Below are 23,374 nucleotides of genomic sequence, written 5' to 3'. Positions count from 1 at the left end.
GACCAATTCTTGTAACGGTGGTAACAAATCTAAATGTACCTAGAAAAGAGTTTAATTCCATATCATACAATTTAATTGGGGTCTGAAATTCTGAGATGATTGATATGTGATATCAATCTATGTAATACATATATATACACACACACAGAGCAACAAAATGTATTATATTCCTTCAATAGTGACGATATCAGAAAATATAAATTCAGAAAGCTAAGTGGACACAACTATCAAACAGTGTGGAGCATGTTTTTTTTTTACCATCTAAACTGAAACTAAAAGACAACACATTGCTTCTGAGTACAACCCACTGATCCCATATTAAATAAGCTGATACAGAGAGCAGAGAAGACACTTTTCTGAAAAATTTTGAGAAGACAGTAAAAGATGGATGAAAGTGGAAAACTCAAAGATTCCTTGACTTCCAAAATAGTAAGTTGGCAGAGCTCTTTAACTCAGCAGAGAAACTCTTCTTTGTCAGCCTGTAGTAAAGCATGTGTTTAATCATTATTACTTTTTTAAAGGATTTTTTTCTCCAATAATTCAATTTACTATTAAGCATATGTAGTTTAAGGTAGTTTGACTACATCACAAATCTGAGATTACATCCAGGAGAATGAAAAATGCTAACCCAAGAATAAAGTAGTTGGCATAAAAAAAAATCGCTGTATCTAGCTGTGGTATGTCATATGCAAGTCAGGTAGAAGTGAGAGATTTAACATAAGAAGGAAACTCGAAGCATCTGCAGAGGTGCAAGGTTATATCACTAGCTTCTGTAATATTGAGATTCTTGCATCTTCCTCAGAAAACAGGCAGAGGGAGACTACAAATGTACTTCCAAATGTGAGAACTCATATGAAAAAAAGAACTAAAAGCAGTTCCTTATATGAAGCAATGAAGCTTTTCATCTTGCAACAGCAGGTTAACAAAAGCATGTCAATGTCTTTAATTTAAGAATTAAAATAAAAAAAAAAATCCTGAAATAATTTAAAAAACCTTTGCACCAGTCTAGAGTTAAAGCATTTCTATGAGGCTACCTGAGAGTTGCATTTCTTCTTAATTTCTGTATTTTGTTCATACAGAATTCCCTATGCTTCGCAATAATTGAGAATTAAAAAAAATAATAATTACAAAACCTTCTAGTTCAGTAAGAAGCATCTTTAAGAGGGAAAACATTTGAAGCTCACATGAAGAGAGTTTTTCCCACCCACCTCCCACACCCAAGTGACCAGATCCCCTAATAAAATGGCTCAAATTTCAACCTGACCCTCTCATATAAAAACGAGTCCAACTTGCTCTAGTATTGATCTAGTCTTGATGCCAGTAACTGCTCTGTTTTTCAGGGTGTCTCTTTGAGCTGGACTCCTCCCATCACACCTATTGTCACTATGGCTAGAGCACCAACTTGTTTACTTCTTGTGTTGGACATCATCTTGGAATCGATCTCTGAAGGTCCCTTCCAACTGAACTATTCTAGGAGTCTGACGCAAGCCATTTTCTAGGGCCAGAATTGGAAATAAGTGAAGACAGCATAAAGGGCAGAAGATGAATCTATTAATTAATTTGCTTCCCTTTTTAATACAGATTGATAATTCTGGCTGTTCCATCACTGTACACAGTTCTGCACAATTTCATCCCACCTTCCTCTTTTCCAGACAGAGCTAGGGATTTTAAAAGACCCCTGTTTAAAATAGGACTGTCATACAACATTGTCTTTAGGTCAATAAAAATATATTTACAATGGATTGAACTTTTCAATACAATTTGTATTATTTTTGGAAATAAGACGGTGCTTTTCAATTTAACTTTTCAACAGTAAGTAGTAAATTAAATTTGCTAGGACACAATTAAAGATCAAATGTAACTATAAACAAGCTTGCTGTTATTAATCAGACAAGAAGTAACCAAAAGGGGAAAGGAAAAAGATCAGACCAGAGATGTCCAATAAAGAAGAAAAGGGTAGAATATTCCTGGGATCAGGCATAAAAACAGTAAAAGAAGGAAAACATCAAAAATGAGATGCAGCAACAAAGGAAGGGTGTAAAGACAGGAGAAAGAAGTACAAGAAGGTGTAATATCTGGATTTATTTATCATGTTACCTCCAAAACAAAGCCAAAAGATGACGTTCGAAAAAAAAAAAATATGAAAAAATAAAACACGTTTGTTTGATCTGTATCCATACCAGCTTTATGATGTAATCTCAGCAGAAAAACTACAGCCAGGCTGGGGACCATACTTATTTAGATTATCTCCAACTAAAACAAAGGTGTTTCTGGAAACAGCCCTGATTACCATCTTTAAGTCAACTTCAGCCTTGGTTCCAAGGTATGTTTTGGAGGATGGTAAGCAGATGTAGGGGCTCTTATTTTGCATAAGACAAAGCTCCAAAAACTCAGGAGCTGTGCTCATACAGAGAACTCTCATACTTCCTCTGAATCCGTGCTTTTAATTATCATATCATGCACACTGTCATATATATGTTTATTAACGAAGAAAAGCATAACAACACTGTAAAGCAAGGAATATTTTCCTACAATAGCAGAACACTTCAAAGTGTGGTCAAAGCAGCTACATCTGCTGTGCCATATTCAATGATACTTCACTTCACATTTTCATTTCACAAACAAGAAGGGACATTCACTTGATGCTGTTAAATAATATTGTAATAGAACATTACCTTTTATTCTTCAGTAATTCGCCTTCCAATACAAAACCAAAAATTGAAGATTTTCTTGCTTACGATAATTTTCTGAGAATCTAATGTATCCCTAACTCTACCTGCCTTATAGTTACTGTTTTTTTCATAGAATGGTTTGGGTTGGAAGGGACTATAAAGTCCATCCAATTCCAACCACCTGCCATGGGCAGGGACACCTCCCACCAGCCCAGGTTGCCCAAAGCCCCATCCAGCCTGGCCTTGAGCACCTCCAGGGATGGGGCATCCACAGCTTCTCTGGGCAGCCTGTGCCAGGGCCTCACCACCCTCTGAGTGAAGGATTTCTTTGTAACATCTAATCTAAATCTATTAGTTTAAGACCATTGCCCTTTTTTAAAAGAACCTGATTTAATATAATAGATCGCCTGAGCCTTCAGACTAGCAATTGGTATTGCAGCATATCATAGGATGGTATCTTACTATGGTGAGATGGTGCCACTGATATCTTTGCCTGCCACAAGAGAAAAAATGCCCCCACAAACATGGGAGCCACATAACATTAAGAGTCATTTCAATGTTAATTCACTATAGTATTGTCCTGGTTTCAGTTAAAACAGAATTAATTTTCTTCCTAGTAGCTGGTGGAATGCTGTGTTTTGGCTTAGGATGAGAAGAGTGCTGATAACACCCCGATGTTTTAATTGTTGCAGAGCAGTGCTTATACCAAGCCAAGGACACCTCAGACTTTTGCTCTGTCCTGCCAACAGGCAGGCTGGGGGTGCAGTAAGAGCTGGGAGGGGACAGACCCAGGACAGGTGACCCAAACTAGCCAAAGGGGTATTCCATACCATCTGACGTCATGCTAAACAATATATAGGGGTGGCTAGCCGGGGGGAGGGGGCCGGACTGCTCGGGGTTAGGCTGGGCATCGGTCAGCAGGTGGTGAGCAATTGCATTGTGCATCACTTGTTTGTACATATTATTATTATTTTCCTATTATCACCATTGTAACATTATTGTTATTATTGTTATTATTATTTTGTTATTATTATTTTCCTGTCTTATTAAACTGTCTTTATCTCAACTCACGGGCTTCACTTTCCATTTCTCTCCCCCGTCCCAGAGAGGGAGGGGGGAGGGTGAGCGAACGGCTGCGTGGTATTTAGCTGCCAGCCGGGTTAAACCACGACAAGTATATTAAATAAAAGTAATTTTAGAGCATCTTGCTATTTTAGAAATTATTAACGTTGTAGGCACTGTTACAGCAAGTTTTAAGTCCAATACCTGCAATCTGTCACATGATTTCAACTGTGCGACTTTTATTTGATCAAGAAGATACAAGTTACACAAACCAACAACTTTTGCTTATCTTTCGGTATTACATCGTTGCAAACAGCAAGCCTGCTTCTACCATATGTATAAACTCAACAGTTTATAAAGATGCCTACTCTTAAACCTATCTATTTTGAATTATAGTTTGTTTGGTTTTATTTTTTCTGAAGAAAAGATTACTTCTACAGCAAACATTTTTGTTACAAGCCTCACAGGAACATTTTCAGTTCTGTACTTACTTTTTTTTTTTATTATTTTCATTCACCTTCCATAATGATCAATTCCACTCATTATAAGCATTCACCCTTGCTTATATTTTTCCATCAACAAAATCAGAGCCCCAATTAGACAATACTTTCCTGTTACAGAATTTCTCATTATGAATAACAAGGAGGAATATATGGTATTACAAGCTGTTCTAAGTTCTTGTAAAGCTATACAAGGATCACAAAGCATTTCTATTAAATTTAATTCCATAACAGCAAAACAAAAAACAAGAAAACATCTTATTCAAACAAAAGGACTATCCTACTCAACACTGTAATCTGAACAAACCATCTCACTTGGACTGAAATGCCTAATAGAAGTGACCAAACCACAATTTTTCTCATCACTTTTCTTCATAAACCTTAAGATGTTGGCTTTTGCTCTCCAAGAAAAGATCTTCAGCCAGAACGTTAACTTCTGCAAGTGACGGTCTTGATGGGAACATTTTCTCCTGGATTTACAGTGATTTGGAGGACAGAGAAAGGCTTAGATACCTCATTTAGTCATGTATTTTTGTGCTCTTTTTTAAACGCATACCCCATCGGCTCCTGCAGCTGACAAAAGCACAGAAGACACCCACTCATTTTCAACCATGTCCATGTATGAAATTTAGTACCATAATGAAGGAAAAAAAGGAGTACCTGGATGTATTAGGGAGAGATGAATGATGCAGAAAGGGATTCTTACACTAAACTGCAATTGAATGCTGCAATTTAATACCTAACATTACTTTAATGCACATACACAACATTCACCTGAACAGTACAGCACCAGCGGAAGGGAGAAGACTCAGTATGAAGCTACTACAGCTCAATTTTACAGTCTACTGTAAAGATTTGCTATTAATTTGGTTGGTTTGTCTTTCTTTTTCTAATGTTTTTTCCAACAGTACCATTTTAAGAAAAGACTACAGAACGTGATAGCACACATTTAAGATTTTTTCAACAGTGAATACTGAAGTCCCATAAATTATACTTATGATCAAAACCCCGTAACAGGCAGATTTAGCAGCCCACAACAGCTTTGTTTAGTGTTTAAGCCAAAACGAGATAACATGAAACCATAAAGAGAAAAGATTAGACTATTAGTAGACATAAATTACTAATTCTTTGTGTTGTATCACCTGTACACATCTTCATTTCCCTCTCAGACAATTCCACTGTATAAACTGACCTGAAATCCTGCAACGTAGGATTCTTTAATCTAAAGGGGAAAAGGGGAGATAATGATTTCTGAAATTTCCACAACTGTCAAATTACCACAGAGAGATGGTTTGAGATGGAAGTATTCGATACTGTACACTAACAGACTTACTAACCCAGATGGCAACGTGACTTGAGTTTGTGTGTATTGATAGCACTGAAGCTCAGGTTATATCTAATTGGTGTGAGAACGAGAACAGGAATCAATAGAAAGGGATGACAGCACTTCAGATATATGCACGTGAAGATCCACTAAAGCTGTAAACACCTATTTTTTTTGGTTTGCTTACTTGAACAACTTTGCCTTCCTCCAGAAAGAAAAAAAAAGGGTTGCTACCAAGACAAACAAAATGGTGTATGTTCCATTCTCAGATTACACTAGGATTTTGTACCACTTCTACAAAGAACTCCCATTTAGCACCACTGAAACTGTAAAAATTACAGTAATAAATAGAGACAAAAAAAAGCCCATTTATTCTTTCTACATGAGTAAGGTACTAGGAGCACCACCACTGCATTTTAGCAGTAGTTTAGATCATCAGTTATGGTTTTCCTTTAATATTAAAAAGGTGAAAAGCAACAATAATACATTTGACAGATAAAATGGGAGATTTTAGTCATTGCTGCTCCAAGTTACTTTCCAATAGTCCCACGGACATGTTTGCTATCAACTGAAGAAAAGAATTACGTATTTTTTTTTTTTTTTTTTTTTTTTTTTTTTTTTTTTACAAATTACTGGTTCTGTAGAAAAATGGGTCTCTCCATGCCACGTGACCCTTTACCAACATTTCTTCACCTGCAGGATGGAATGGTTTTTTATTTTCTGGTTACTAATAATCACTGATCATTCACTGAAGTAACTGGCACTGCTACTAATATGGCCAGATCTGAAGATTCAACTAAAAATTAGCCAATATGCTATCACTGTGTTATTAAAAATTACATTACTGTAATTCCTTCATCAGTCCACGTAGAAAACAACTTCCCAAGGTCCCTTCTAATCAGAATTTTCTCCTGACCTTTTTTTTTTTTTTTTTGCCGGGGCAAAGTTTCCTTTTGCTCTTCAGAAAAGCAGTGTCATTACATCATTACAACTTGCAGCATAAGTAGGGGCAATACTTCTGTTACAGAACCTCTCCGTATATGCACCTTCTTAAAACACAAGCAGCAAAAAATACCACCATGGCATTCTCATCTGTGCTTCATACTTACAGTAGCAGTGACTGGTGGCTTCCTGGCTGACACTAACCTTGACACCAACTTCTCTGGAACTTCTCTCCCTCTAAAAAACAATCTTTCCTTCTGTCAACTCTGAAGCTTTTGCGTGTCTGCTTCGAGCTCTTCTCAGGAATTTTCCGCTTCCTATTATGCAGCAGATTCAAGAGCTGTTATGTTCTTCCCATCCTCCTTGTAATGCATTGTATTCCCATATCTTAGTCTCAGCATGCTCAATTGCTCTTAGAAGAGAAACCACCTCACCCTCTGTGTAGTTTTTCACCTGACATAGTCCATGGCAGCTAGAACAAGGCAAAAAGGCAGCCTACATCCCTGCTGTCCAAACACACCTTTCTTAACAGGACATGAAATAACATAAAGCTAACAGCTGAGCAAACAAAACAGGTGCCCTCTGTTACTGCTTCAATTGCTATTTGTGCAAATAAACTACAGACTCCAGAGGAAGGGCACTATTTATAGCTCTAGGCTTAGGTGTCTTGTTTTTGGTAGCCCACCAACATACCCAACAAGAGTTTGCTGTTAATTTCAACAAACGTACATGCTAAACAGAGTTCTCCTGCAATTTTGAAAGATAATTCAACCAAAGAACCTTATGTACATGCATAGATTTCATGTATGTATGTATTCCTTTCACAATCCATTGGCTTTTTTTTTTTCCTTGGCTGTGCTATTGACGCTATGTATATGTTCACTTTCACCAAAATAGACATTTTAAAAGTCTCTAATGGATTTTTACATACATCTGATTCCTCAATATGACATTACAGATTTGAGTTAAGCTTTTATGAATGCCTCGACTAAGCATACATGTATCACCATCCTTTCATCAGAATACCATGATTTTACTATTTCAAAGCTTACTTGTATACATAAATCACAGCAGAAAAGATGAAAAGGTAATTATAATTACAGGTTTAACATGTTTACTTCGTATGTTAGCTCCTTAGTTCAGGCCACTGAATGATCCAATAGGATCATTGCTTCAAGGAGGGAATTTATTAAGAAGATACTTAACAAGCTAAACACCACTGATTAGACATGGAAGTGATAAAACGCCCACCTACTCCATGCTCAGTTAAATCACTTCAGACTTAGGAATATCACTGAAAATGTCTATAATAAGATGAAAGAAAAGATTACAGAAAACTACGTCGCATTCAACTATTAAAGAATTGCGCTTCGGATAGTTATCCACACCCTATACTGATCTGAAATTAGAGCTGATAATCTACCACACGTTCACAGAAATGTACAACGTATGAAACTACTGCTATTTACACGCTGCAGGTAGATGCCTGAGTGAAGGATAAGGACACGTGGGTACAATCACCGTGCAAGACAGTAAACTGTTTATACCATGCACATTTTGTACAGCTGTGTCCTGCCACTCCCAAGGAATTACTGAAGAGAATGCACCCTTACACTTTGATTTTAACCAGAAAGGTTAAGTCATAGTCCTCAAAATGAATGCCAAAACTGGCCACATTGTGTGGAACAAACACAGATTAAATGCCAATATGTTGCAAGGAAGCAATTAGAGCTTAACAACTTACATTACCACTAACCGTAGAAATTCTAGGCTTTTGCTGGGTTTTGTGTTTTGGGGTTTGGTGGCATGGGAGAGGGGTAAGAGGAAAAAAGTAGTTTTAAAACCAGGGGTATTAGAAAAGCAAGTCACTTATTTCAGTCTTTTTCCTAAGTGGTTAAAAGAACTATGCAGCAGCTCCACAACCCTTTTTTATATGTACACCTGGGAAGAATACTGAATCCTGTTACTTTCCTCAGTGTTACCCTGATGTGGTTTTAGACCAGATGTTTAAATGTTACAGTATGTACATTTTCTTCTCTTCTTCCAAGGCAAAAGCAAAATAAGAGGAATATTTGACTTCACTCCACAAGAGACCTATTTAATAGTTTGGCGGTTATGTAAGTAAAGGTAGCTTGGCTAAGTCAATGTTGACGACATACAGAACGACATGATCCTAATGAGTTGGAAAATATTGGCTCTCATGAGATTCAACCAGATGCTACTGCGCTGAGAAAGCTACTGTATTATTGAATTTCATTTTTATGAGGTAAAATTTATTATTCAACCATTAAGGTATCCCACATGAAATCTTGCATAAAATAGTTTTACAGTTACTTTCTGGAAAGTAGATTTTATTTTAACTTTAAGACATCATTTACATGAGGGATTCAAATGCCTATTTGATCACCTTCAATAGAGAAATGTAAGGTCTGCAAGCAATTTTCCTAAAAATACCAGATTAATGGAACCGAACTGTCAACAAAATAATGAACTACCTGAACAGGACAAGGAAAAAGTGGTAGCAAGTTCCAGTTTTCCAGAGTAAACTAAAGCCATGTGTGACTGTGTATATGTTTTCTTGGCAGGCTGAAATGCTTAGAAACTGAGTGCTTCAGGTACCTACTAACAAATAATGAGAAAATACACAATAAAATTACTCCATAGGATTATTCATGCTCAACTTCTAAAATATATTGTAACAGTATTTTTCAAAAAATTTCAGTACAATAGTTTTTGGAAAAAAAATTGTAAAAGTGTTATTAGCATCATCAATACATCTACTCATAAAAACGTAGAAAGCACAATGTGTATCTGATTCCTGTTTCTTTCCGCATGTATAGGAATTGAAATGCAAAATAGGTATGTTTCTCAAGCATGTGCAAGCGTAAGAACTAAAATGCCAATACACTATTGTGTTTATATACATCAAGTGTTATAAAAATAACTTGGGAAAACAAAAAATAAATCTCTGAAGAGCTATGTCTGGGCTGACGACTAAAATCCACTGAATAGTTACCAATACCTATAGATTTCAAACCATTTGTAATCAAAAATCTGTTTTTTGCTGAATTATTTTCAAGGTAAGTAGGGCACAACATTTAAACAAAGAGGAGCATTACAGTAATCTTTAACATAAAAACCACATACCCTTCTTGAAATACTCGTATTTAGCTGTTCTCCACACATTCTGAGCTCAGCCAGGCAGTGACAGTACAGCATGTATCTTTTTATTGGTAGTTTTAACATAACATACATTACTAACGTCTGGTCAACACAAATTTTTAGTATCACAGTCACCTCATTCTTAAATTCTGTAAGAAACCAAAACACACACGATTTGCTTTTGAGATTTCAAAACTTATTTTTTCAGCCACCTTTCCTTTGGATGAGTTAATCAAAAAAAAACCTCAGACTATCTGATGGAGGCAGCAAGTCTACTAACCAACAACTGCAAAATACTTCAGGAAAATGTCTTTCTCCTGGTAGACAAAAGGCTTTGGAGAACAGAGTGAGATTGAAAGGTGGGGGAGATAAGAGTGTTAATCTTTGAGACATTTTCTCCTCCTGGTATTTCTTGAACCTACTCATAATAAGAGTTTATACAAGAAACACCTTGGGAGTTTGTTCTGAACCACTACATCACCTTTGGCCTAAACTAGTTTGAAGGAAGTTTTGGAGCAGAAAATATCTCTGAAGCTACCTAGGACTGAACCCCAGACACTAGGTATAAGTTCTCCTATGTTTCCGGGAATACACAGTGCAGAGCTCCCTTTTTGAACCTCAGCTCTGAGGCCCTGTCCTGGTTTCAGTTAGAACAGAATTTTCTTCCTAGTAGCTGGTGGAATGCTGTGTTTTGGCTTGGGATGAGAAAAGTGCTGATAACACCCCGATGTTTTAATTGTTGCAGAGCAGTGCTTACACCAAGCCAAGGACATCTCAGCCTTTTGCTCTGTCCTGCCAACGGGCAGGCTGGGGGTGCAGTAAGAGCTGGGAGGGGACAGACCCAGGACAGGTGACCCAAACTAGCCAAAGGGGTATTCCATACCATCTGACGTCATGCTAAACAATATATAGGGGTGGCTAGCCGGGGGGAGGGGGCCGGACTGCTCGGGGTTAGGCTGGGCATCGGTCAGCAGGTGGTGAGCATTTGCATTGTGCATCACTTGTTTGTACATATTATTATTACTTTCCTATTATCACCATTGTATTATTATTATTATTATTGTTATTATTATTTTTGCTATTATTATTTTCCTGTCTTATTAAACTGTCTCTATCTCAACTCACGGGCTTCACTTTCCATTTCTCTCCCCTGTCCCAGAGAGGGAGGGGGAGGGTGAGCGAACGGCTGCGTGGTGTTTAGCTGCCGGCCGGGTTAAACCACGACAGGCCCCCAGCACAAGGACATGGACCTACTAGAATGAGTCCAGAGGAGGGCCAAAAAGATGCTCAGAGGGCTGGAGCCCCTCTCCTGTGAAGACAGGCTGAGGGAGCTGGGGTTGCTCAGCCTGGAGAGATCTCACTATAGCCTTCCAGTACCTAAAGGGGACCTACAGGAAAGCTGGGGAAGGACTCTGGCAGTGAGTGTAGTGATAGGACAAGGGAAAATGGCTTTAAACTAAAAAAAAGGACAGCAATCAGATGATCTTTAAGGTCCCTTCCAACCCAAACCATTCTATGATATGATGGTAATACTGGTTGGACCTGGAGCTTTCAGAACGAACAAGCCAAGAGTAAGGGCAAAAAGGTAGTCATCAGTCATTTCATAGTCTTGGATTCACAACTTGAATTCTTTACTTAGTGAGAACAAGAAATACAGAAGTATACAATTTATCAGGTCAACCACTAAGCCATAAGCAAGATCAAAACAAGTACATGTATAATATACTGTCCATTTGCTTTATTTTAAGTACTTAGAATTCGTGCTCCAGATTTCTGTTCTGCAAACACATTTGTTAGCATGGCTGTATTACTGTCCATTGAACTGAAGGAATGAAACATTAGGTAAAAGAACAGCAGAGAACTGTGCAAACCGTAGGAACATCTAAGCAATCAAATTTCACATTTGTATTTTCACATTTCTCTGGAGCAGATTTTAAACCTACTACCTTCAGAAGTAGTGGGACTTGAAAATAAAACCTCACCAACTCATCCTTAGGTGACCACACAGAAACAAGGAATAATAATCAATAAGACTTCGGGGAAAGTAGAAAAAAATAAACACTTCTTACTAGGACTTCTTATTAACAGTTACTCCAAGAGTTCCACAACTGAAAATATTGCAGTTATCTTGCATTAGAAAAACAGATTTAACTCAAGAAGAAAAAAAAAAAAAAAAAAAGAACAACTGAAACAGAAAAGCAGGACTGAGAAAGATTTCTAATGGTAGTCTCACCTACCATTCTGCCTCAAGTCATGATTTACTATTTCTGAGTCATTCTTCTAGCACATTCACAAAAGCAGGTAATGATAGAGATGCCAAAAGATCTCAGCTATTTTTGTTACATGTTTAGTCACAATACCGGGTCTGAATTATCCTAGCCTGCAAAGAAATATAAATTAAAAATACATGATCTTCTTGGGGATGACCTTATGCACTTGAAGAGTGGTCCCCCAGTAAGCTGGTCAAAATCTGTTACTATGAGTGTTTAGCAGTGAAAGGTTCCAACAATAAATCTGATCAGTTGATGGTATGATTTCCACAAGCAAATATCAGAACAATCAAGTATATTTGTCACATGTCTGTGATCCTCAATACACATCTGACTAGTGGCCAAAGTAAGTGACTAGGCTAGATGATGCAACACCCAACTTCTTGTGGGTTTGGGAAACCCAATAATGAACTAGAGGACACCAGTCCATATGCTGTTTGCCTCCATGAAACAAAACAGAATGTCTACATTAGCATTACAGTCTTTTTGACTTTAGTCTTCTTTTTTAACCTCATAATTAAAAAACAAGGTTTTCCTCATAGTTTTCAGTTTTGGAGTTACTTTTTTTTTTTTTTTTTTTTTAAAAAAAAAACAACAACGCTGGAACACAGTTCAATATCAAATGTAAAACCTTACTTTATAAGCTTATTTAAAGTCTTGACAGTATCAGAAACAATTATTGACAGTATCAGAAACAATTATAAAAGGCAAAATACCGTTTTCAGAAACAAACTGTCCCAACAGACAGCAAGAAGACCTATCTAAAAATCAAACATCTTTTGTTAAGAAGCTATAAACTTTAAAATTCCTATCCGGGAATTTCCTCCCAATTCTGAGTCTCCATTCTGTTCAGCCCTGAACAAACAAGGAATTCAATGCTACTTAATGCCTACCTGCAGCTTCTAATTGAGCCACTCTCCTGGAAGGTCAGAGACAAAATCAGAAGGATTTCTCTAGAATCTCTAGAAGGCTTGGCACACTTTTACTCCTTTCACTGGTTTACACCCTTTTTTTGCCCTCCAGAGTGGCATAATACGACAATAATATCTAGATGTAAGAGCCCTGCCCAGCTTCAAAATATGAAACCCTTTATTAGCATTTTCCTGGTTCATTTCATAAATCCTTTACTGATAGTACTATTAAATAATCTTGGATTAAATCCCATAAACAATATTTAAATTAATAACCTACACTAATGAAATAGCTTTGTATACTGAACACAGAAAACAAGAAAAGCAAATTTGATTTGTTTCCTAACTTTAGGCAAAACAAACACATTTGTTCATTCATTCTCAAGCAAGAAGAGGGAAGAAGAATGTGCCAGCATTCAACACAGTGAACAAGTACTCATCCATACTACAGTGACCATAGCCATAAAAATATTGGATGTAGTCAATTGAAGTAGTCTTAACTTATTTATGAGGTAGCCAATCAACATCAAGATTCAGAAAAGTAAAGCATTCAGATCATGCATGTTGGTGACAACCTCAGCATTTTATCAATATTCTGGCTAAATAAATCCTTAATTTCTTCCTAAAATTCCTAGATGTTTTGCTAAAGCATGACAGGTACCCAGATTCATTATTTATGTTATCACATCTGAGACCTGCTATCTTCAGCAGTTTCACAACAGAAACATTTATTTATGAAACTAGATGAGAAACATATGCAGCCCTTTAAAAAAAATCAACCTCTGTATGCCACTGATTAATAAAGCCCTTAATAATCCGGTATTTATTTCATCCAACAGCTTTACCTCTGAATGATCTTAAGTTACAACATGACACCATATAAGGTAGCAAGGGTGGATGTTTCAGATGAGCGAAGTATGGAAAAATTATCCTGTATGGGAAAATTAAATGCATCCAGAATTTGGTGCCAAGGAGCGAAGCTTGGTGGCTTAGCTTACATCCTGGTTTCTAAGCATAAGCTATAAATACCCATATACACACAAAAAACATTTTGTCTGTTAACTACTCTACGTAAAAACCTGGATTTAAAGGATATAGTTGTATGCACATTCACTAGCACTGCACTGTAGCACAGTAAGAGTATTAATCTAACATAACCAAAAACATCACAAATTTACCTGAATACTGGAAAACCTCATTCAGTAAAGCTTCGTTTACCACCACAGAACTGACACTTCCAACAGGATGACACCAGCTCTGATAAATAGTTTGGAGCAGAAGGGTTTGGGCTCTGGTTGCTTGAACTGTCAAATTCGGAAGCTCAAATATGCATTCTGTTAGTGGGACGTGAGCTCGCTTGTTCCTGTTTCAAAACATTAAGAAAAAAAAAAGAGAAATCATTGCTTTGGTGAATAACAATTCAAAAAACAAGTCATAGAATAGCAGACTGCCAGCATTTAGCCTGTAAGGACAGAGCTGTGTGCCTGTTAAAATTTCTTCTCATAAGAGCTGATTCTACTTATATTGAAATTCACCCTATGTAGGAATTCTGTTACATTCTTCAAGTTTACATGTTCCTGTAAAATAGGAGAGAATATCAAATGTTTTTTAACTAATTATCTCTTGGTTTTAACACATATAAATAAAAGCAAGTCACCAAAATAAAAGTGACACACAAAGTTGTGCAATTACTAAAACCAGAGAATAAATCTGTTCAATTATTTTTTTTCCCTGAAAATATTTTAAAACTTACTGTGAATCGGTAAACAAAATGAAATATAACTAGTGATCCAAAAACCCATATAGGCAATATCCATACAACTAAATACAATTCCAAAAAAAAAAAAAAAAAGAAGAGTTCTGTACGCTCATTAAGAGATTCCAAATAGGTACTAATGTTTTCCAATGCTTTACAACCTGGTGGGAAGTTGGGGATATTGGGGTGACAGGGCAAGGTGCAGGGCATTCTGTTTGGAAATAAATTCTTCTACATCTAGTCCAGTATCTACAAGAGGGCTCTACAACAACTATCAAAAAGTCACTAAATTCCTTTCTCTTCCTAATATATCTATTATATATTATACTAGTAATATAGTAGTACCTAAAATTAAGCGATAGATTGACTTGCTACATTCAACAAAAAACACAGCAGTTTTTCATTTCCACTCTGGAGCGTTTTCTTGCAGCATATTTACAACATTATCATCTTTGACCTAATCACCTCCTGCTCCATCACTGAGATGTACTCTGTTCCAGCAGAATTTTCCCCAGTGTCCCCAGCATATAACCCCTTGCACACAGATAAGTTCGTCTACATAACTGCATTATAGGACAGACCCTTTAAATATACTGGGTGTACTTTTTAGAACCCTTTGTAGTATATTAGATTTAATTTAAGGTACTTGAGCATCTCTTATATGAGGAGAGGCTGAGAGCTGGGACTGCTCAGCCTGGAGAAGAGGAGGCCCAGGGGATCTCATCACTGTCTGTACATCCCTGAGGGGAGGGAGCAGGGAGGACGGAGCCAGGCTGTGTGCAGTGGTGCCCAGAGCCAGGACAGGAGGCCCTGGGCACAAACTTCTCCAAGAAAGCTGTGAAGGAAAAAAACACACCACCACTTCTCAGTATCAACTACCATATTGACACAGTGGTACAGTCACAGGTAACATCATCACTCTAAATCTGGGCTTGCACAAACAAGCATTCACCTTAAGTCACAGGCAGATCTCCTTCAATTCCTTTTGAACACCAGCAAAGAGCCAACTGAAAATCTTTTTTTTTATCTCAAACAAGAGGAATTAATCTCATCAATCTTTACACACCTATAGTATAAATAAACATCCATCTAAGATGGCTGTCTAGACTTAAGGTAAAAGGAAAGAAAACACAAGAAAGGACTTATAGGCAACACAGATCTAATTATTCCAGACCTGAGGATTATATGAATTGCACTCTACTGGTCACTAAATCTCCCTTTGTAGGGAGTGGGAAGAAAATGATAATTATCTTAGCTGTATATGTCTGCAGCACAGATCAAAGTCTGATAGATGAAGCCCATCTGCAACAGCTAATTCTGTTGTGCCATGCTAAAAACAAAGGAAGAAATGAAAAGCTGATTCGTATGACAGAAGACACCTATGAAAGACTCTCAGAAAATGGATGCAACTACAGACAGAAGACCCCCCCCCAAAAAAAAAAAAAAAAAAAAAAAGCATTTTGTAGCCTTCTGTAAAAGTAATCAGCATTTGTTAGACCAAGGTTATTCAGCCTTGTAAAGCCTGGAATCATGGTAGTCCATCTCAAAAACATTGAGAGGAAAGGGAAGGAAAAAACACAGCAGTAGAACTGCCTCTGAGGTGTGACTCATTTGGAGCTAACGATAATTGTGCTGTCAGCTTTGTCAGCTTTTCAAATTAAGCAGAAAAGGTGTGCACAAGTAATGGAGTGCATGCAGAAAGGAGTACACAAAGTGACTCTACTTGGGATAATCCTTCCCTGCAGAACAAAATGCTACATACCCAATAAATAAAAAATGATTTTAAAACTCAAGATTATACAAGTAAAATTATTAACTCTGGTGTAGTCCTACTCTTACATAGCATTCTTACGTAGAAATCCTGAAAATGAGATATGCATGTTAGTAAAGCTTTTTGCAGATATATCAAAAGAAATGTAATGTGTTGTGACATCAATCTGAACGCTTCCTAGCATTGCTTTTATCAAGCCATTTACTGTGATTTCCTACTATTTACCTCATTGCAGAGGTGTACTGTAACTTCTTCTTTTCCTTTTTGTCATTAATAAGTTATATTTTCTACCTTTTCTCTACATTTCTGTACATCATTAAATAGGATTAAAATTAAATATGTCAGAAAAAGATTTCAAAAGACAGGCTCCCTACTGTAAAATTTAGAATGAAGAAAAAAATAAAAACTTTCAACAATATTCAGGACAATCACAGCTACACAATTATTCCATTAAAGTAACACATTTGTATTAACAAACTCATGCACTATAGAAAGTCCTGTGAAGAGCTGTCACAACAGTGGCATACAATGCAGCAGTGGAAAAGATTTTGCTTTAAAAGTTGGGCTATTCATTTAATACAGATTACAGCTACTGTACTGAACTACGTGAAACTTAGAAGTTTCCCATAAAATATCCCCTTATGGGTAATATCAGCCTATGAAATATTTTCTTTGAAATAATATGCAAATTCTAAGCATATTGTATTTTAACAATCCCAGAGGAATACACTGGACTGTTCTTTTTCAGATGACTTTATAGGATAGGAAGCTGAAGAAAATAAATCCTTTTTTTACAGAAAAAAATCAAGTCCATAAAGGTGTGGGGAGGGGGGTAGGTATTGTACCATGTGTGCAGCAAATGTTGCTTAAGGAAATTTTAACTAGAGCTGGCTAGTGATGAAAGTGCATTTATAATTCAGGATTTATTATAATAGTTTTGAAACACAAATAATGCATTTAAAAGAACTTAAAATACAAGCTTGCTACCAAACTGCACCTGTTAATACAGAAAATCGCTCATTAATACGGTACTGAGCTAAATTTAACCATATTTTATGGCCCAAGAGATATATTCAAGCAATAAATGAAAATAGTTATTTATATTTTTTTTTCAGTAAACCAAGTCAGATCTACGTTTCGGTCCTGTATCATTAAATATGTATTAAGCAACTGAATGTGACTTCATATCAAAACTCATCACCACCTTAAAACAGTTGTGACCCAGTTGGATTCTAAAACCACCCCTTCAACTGCACTGTAAAATTGTAACAACAATACAAATAATTATTTCTCAAACCCTTACACTCAAGAGTTAAGATGCAGTCCTGAACATATGTTCATTTAACCGAACAGGTTAAAAAACTACCAATTCAAACACTCTTCTCTAGGGGAAAATAAATCCTAATGTAACTAGCGGGATAGACTACTCATTAAAGCTCAGCTTGGACAAATTCCAGAATAAATTTAAGGAAATATGAACAAGCAAGTCTTGCTGTGTAGTGGCATGGAGTGAAAATGAATCTGTCCTAATTAAATGATTTCTAAATACACTTTGGTTGTACCCAGTTTGCTGACAAACTGTAATACAGACTTGCTGAAATCTTTGGATAAATCTGGCGTACCATTAAAGAAAATAGTTTTCTTCGCTATTTTTGAATGAAAACATGAATTGGTCCTTATTATACACCACGCACAGGCACCAATATAACCAATCCATGTTAAGTTCACAGGCCTGCTATGAAATATTTTCAGTTTGTAGACTTCGGGAACAGCAACTCATTCTTTTAAAATCAACACCTCAGAATGATTGAAAGAATATAGCGGTGAACAGCTGGCTCCAGAGGTTTATATAGAGTCCCTAACTGCAAAGCTGGAACCTGCAAAATGTTTCCAAAAATTTAATTTTTGTTATTACTCATATCCTGTACAGTAAAAAACTATTAGTTCATTTTTTCCAAAATAACAAAGCCAGTAACCTGCTACTAGAACCCAGCAACTGTGCCTTAGAAGAACCTGAATGCAATTTAAATGCCTAAATAACTTCACCCAGCATTTGCACACCTTTCCTCCTCTGCGAACAGAATATGTATGCTGGCTTTATACTTGATAGGAACAAAGGTTTTACCTACACATATACACCAAATACACATTCCTACTTAATCTGATCCTTTACATCAAGTTAAAAAAAAAAAAAAAAAAAGACCATTTTGATCCTTTCACTTCACATCATTTAAGTAGCTGCTATTAGGTGAGGCAAACAACAAATATCAAAACAGTGAAGGCAGCATGAATGTAGAAGAAGAAGAGAAAGGAATTTAACCACTACAGTTATGAATTATTTTTAATGCACAATTATGTCACTGTTATCATATGTCATATCGCACAGCCACATACACTGCCACAGGCTTTAGTCTTTAAGACAGCAACACAGAGTTATTTGTGCTAGAGAACCAAGTCTTACTAACACAAAATTAATTAAACCTACTTTGGAACACTTAATTCCAGAAACATCTCCAAGACTTGTGCCTTTGAAAGCTCTTCTGCTCTTCTATAGATTTCACTAAAGGATGCCTGAACCCTTAAATCATTTCTTATGCAGGTGAGACAGCTGCAGCTATCTTTGTTCTCTTATTTGTATGAAATACTGCTAATCATACAATTTATTGCAAGGGAGACAACAATGAACTTGGAGATTTATCAACATTTTTCTTTTTTTTATTTTTATTTTTTCTTTCCACAACTTTCAGATCTGGGTTTGGAAGGGAACAATACAATCATTTCTAAGATGACTACAGTACAGCTTTTCATTTGGTTAGCATCAGTTCTGGAACTGAAATTGTCAATGATGAAAAAATCTTTGTCAAGTGTTAATTTATACAAGAACTTCAGAAAAAGAGATTTCCTTCAAACAACTGGGAAAGTAAAACAAAACAGGAAAAGTCCTAAACAAGTTTTAATAGAAAAAGGGACTTGTTCAGCAAACTAAAAATAAATGATTACAAGAACAAAAATGATTATTAATATCAAATAAATATCTAAAAAAGAAGAAACCTTGCCAAAACAAATCCAAAGCAAAAAAATGCAAGAATCTGGACACGGATGTTAGGAACTGTAACCTTGGTTCACTTTTACATCATTTAGGTTGTTTTGTTACAACCAGACATTAAAAACGATGATCAATACATGAAAATAATACCACTGGTTTGTGAAGCAACCAGGAAGCAAGAAGCAGTGACCTCGGGGGGATGGTTGCTGTCACATCATCTACTGTGAGACACCAGGAGAAAACACTGAAGGCAGTAAGAAAAAACAAACACCTGGAGTGTGAGGACAGGAAATTCTTAGGTTTTCTAGGTTCGAATGCAGCCACACCAAGCATCAGATGAGTCTTTCTATCCACTGGAATAAAAGTTTGAGAGAAAGCAAGAAAGCAGTCTACCTCCACAAAGAGTTCAGTCATAGGCAACACGCCCCAAAATGCAACACATTTGAACTAAAACCCTCGTTTACATGGGAAACTTGTTGAACAAGAGAAAACCTAAAAAAGGGTTGGGTTTTCAGTCTTCTTTATGGACACGTTATAAACAAAGGTGGCTGCTGAACCTGTACGCAGGAACTCATTAAATCCGCAGCTGCATTACAAAACCGTATTTAGGAAGTTCAGACCAAATTCAGCTTCCTTGCTTTGCTCATCACTGGGACAGATATCAAGGATCTGCACTCTCACCGAATTGCAAGTGGAAGTCAGCCACTGTTATTTCCTCCTTTGAAAAAAACTGTTTTTCTAATCACTAGTTCGTATTCATCTCCATGTAGAATCATTCAATGGATGTACAAAAACTCTAAAATAATACAATTCCAAATTCTCTGCTCTTGGTAGATTACAATACAATTACTCGGCCTTGTCTAGTCCTTAATACATATATGGTTTGCTTTACACATATCAACCGCCAACTGAATCCTGTGCATGAAATTATATCTTTGAAGAGTTATATCTTCACAATTCCCCAAGGTGTTCGGGGGAAGTCAGAAAACAAGGGATAAGAAACTTACCTCACAGAATGTGATTGATGACAAGTTGTTCTTTACTCACGTGTTAGATATCTATTCTTTATTTCTGCAAGAAGATCTGCCATTTATTATTTTTTGAGTCTAGAAATCTTATTTATTGTGGTTATTAATGGGGAAAAGGGAAGGGATATGACATTTAGCTGCATTATGTCCAAGTAGATGCAAATATAAGGACTAGGAGAAATTTGCCATTCATAACTATGAAAATTTGGCATTCATAACTATGGATAACTATGAAAAGATCAAATCATACTAAAAAAATGAAAAAAAAAAAGGAAGTAGGGACTTCCTCTACAGAACCACTGGCTTTATGAAGGTGGTACAGAAGGAATCAGACACTGAGTGCTTTCACATCTACTATTTGAGGTATGCCTGGTTTCTTCTGAGGAGCACTAGGCTGCTGGTAAGTGATAGTTTCCTGGGGAAGGTGCAGGGGATGGAAATCCACAGAAACTTGGAGACGCTGCAGCTGAACAACTGCAAATGACCAAGACCAACAAAACGACCAGAGGGAGCAAGGTAAAAGTAAAAATCGCTACTGTCCATAAATCTCCAAAGAGCCAAGATTTGTGTTTATAAAGAGAAAGTAAGAAGAGTGCATTGCTTTTTCTGTAACATTTGTAAATCAAGTATCATTGCTTTAGATACTGTAATGTAATCCAATCTCAGCAGCCACAGGGGTGGAACAGCGCTCGGGGAGCTGCCGTCCCATAAAGTAGCCTACTTTACTATCCAGACACAAAGCCTCTCCCCCTCCCTTTTCCTCTCCTCCTTCCCCCTCCACACACTCCCAGAAGCAGCAGCAACAGCCTTTAAATCAATCCTCTAAAGCTGCCACACGGAGCCATTTGGTTGCCATTAGCAGGTAAAACAGGGAGCCAGGAGGGCTCAGAAACATGTTGGTGCTCACTGAGGAGAACTGCATTGACAGAGTCATCTGCAGGACACAAAGGCACAGAGCAGGAGCAAGACACGAAAGCTGCTGCCGTCCGACACGGAGATCTCTGCTGAAATTGGCATTATCAGGAGAGGAAGAGACGTGACTGTGGCTGCCCTGAGAAGAGCTGTGACACCCATCTTCCTTTCAATGCTGCCAGAATTAAAAGCATTAGCTCTCACCAAAAGCATCCCCTCCAGCCTGGGGGAAATTCACACAGTCAATTCAGCAGCTAATAACACAGTCATTTACAGCATATTTTTATAACACTAAATTACTATCAATACAAATAAGTAGTGTTTTTTGTTTTTGTTTTAAATATAGATTTCTATCCAATACGGTCTTTTGAAATTGCACTCACCATTTTGTTTTTAAGTCAAATAACCTTTCCTATTTCCAGGGAAGCTGCAAAATTTGGCAGCTCAAATACAAATTAGTTACCTCCTAACCAATTTATTTCAACAAAGGCAGAGATATTAAATTTTCCATTCCAGTCTATTAAGGATTTCAAATCTCAGACTCTTTTTCTACCCCAATGTTGCATGCAACTCCTACCTTTGTTATTTCTTACATTTTTTTGGAAATTGTCATACATGTTTGAAGATTATACATATATTACTTGAGAAATAACCTGAAATACATGTACGCCCCAGCTCATGGTCTCTATGTGGAAGACATTCCCATCTGCCAGAGCACAGATGACCAGAGCTATGACACTACCCTGTATTCTGGAAACACCAGAAAAACTGTAGTCCAGAGTCCTACGTTATGGGGAAGAAAAGTGGCTACCCCATAAATCCGATCCTTCTCCAAAAGATGCAGCTGTGAGGATTTCTCACGAATGCAGATATGGGGAACAGAGGCTTTGTTTTCTTCTCACCTGAAGACATCTCCTCGATTAAGGACAAAAGCAAGTCTTGCAAGCTAGGAACAGTGGCTTGTGAGAGCTGAGATGGAGGAATGGAAGCAGAAAGGATTGAAAAGTAGCCTCTTTCTGGGGAGCAAGGGTGAGAAACTGCTTTGAGCAGGAGCAGTCACAAGGACAGATCCACAGACTTCACTGTCTCACAAAAAGGGCCACAAGAAGGGCCACAGTTTTATCCTCTCCTCTCAGGTTTCATCAGATATGAAGACAAAAATCAGGGGGGTATAACAGACCTTGGATGAAGGAACAAGCATGAAGAAAAGATATCAAAAAATAAAATATTTTAAAAAGACAGAGAAAATACAAAGGAAGAGAAACATCATTTGAGTATTTCTAACAAAATGCCCAGAAGAACATAAGGAAAATGCTCAAGTGTAACCTCCCGCAGATGCTAACACACACATGTCCCTTACCTGCCCTCCCTTGCAAATTTCTCACATACACCATTCTAGAATGTCTTAATTCACCTCTAAGTAGCCATATGAAAATTGGTTGAAACTGGCAAAAATGTGACCAAATCTAGGCAACTTTGCCTAGTTAAGATATTTTCTTGAAGATTAACAGTTGCAAAGTTGTCAAAAGCTGGTCCACAGCTCTCTGAGAGAAGCCCAAAAGTACCTTTTTGTTTCCACTCTGAAAAGTTTAAAGATCTTGGAAATTAACACAGTTTTCAATTCCCTGCCAAAGAGTCAAGCAGAACACCAACTTCAAGTAAGCACTAAGAACTGACCTAAATAAGAAACTTTGTCCAAAGACATAAGCTGGATTTTCTGTGTATTTCTTCTGCTAAACACTTCTGCATATTGCTTATTTTGTTGCATATCAATGATCTTTTGGTGGTAAAAGATGCGTTTACAGTGAGAGACAAAGGGCTGCTTGAAATTCTGGCAAATTTTTTATAGTTAGATCGTGAAGGTCAGAGAGGTAAGAAGGTACATGTCCACATTAGCTATAACAAAAGGCTTCAAAATATTGCATTGAATGGAGATGCCAGAAAGTACACCAGGCTAGAAGAAGCAGTCATATTTCTGTATTCACAGGCAGCTACTGAACTCCTCTGAATCTCTGAAG

The 23,374-nt window shown here is 37.0% G+C and overlaps 1 protein-coding gene across 1 annotated transcript in view; it reads right to left on the bottom strand.

Moving 5' to 3' along the window:
• VPS13B (vacuolar protein sorting 13 homolog B) overlaps nt 1-23,374 on the bottom strand; it is a 459,490-nt gene that overhangs the window by 349,217 nt on the left and 86,899 nt on the right. Inside the window, 1 exon segment of the mRNA XM_032182423.1 lies at nt 14,022-14,206. Within this exon segment, the coding sequence (XP_032038314.1) occupies nt 14,022-14,206 (185 nt within the window).

The sequence above is a fragment of the Aythya fuligula genome, chromosome 2, assembly GCF_009819795.1.
Source record: "Aythya fuligula isolate bAytFul2 chromosome 2, bAytFul2.pri, whole genome shotgun sequence".
NCBI lineage: Eukaryota > Metazoa > Chordata > Aves > Anseriformes > Anatidae > Aythya > Aythya fuligula.
The sequence above is the reverse complement of the archived record's forward strand: the minus strand, read 5'-3'. Positions and strand labels throughout refer to the sequence as shown.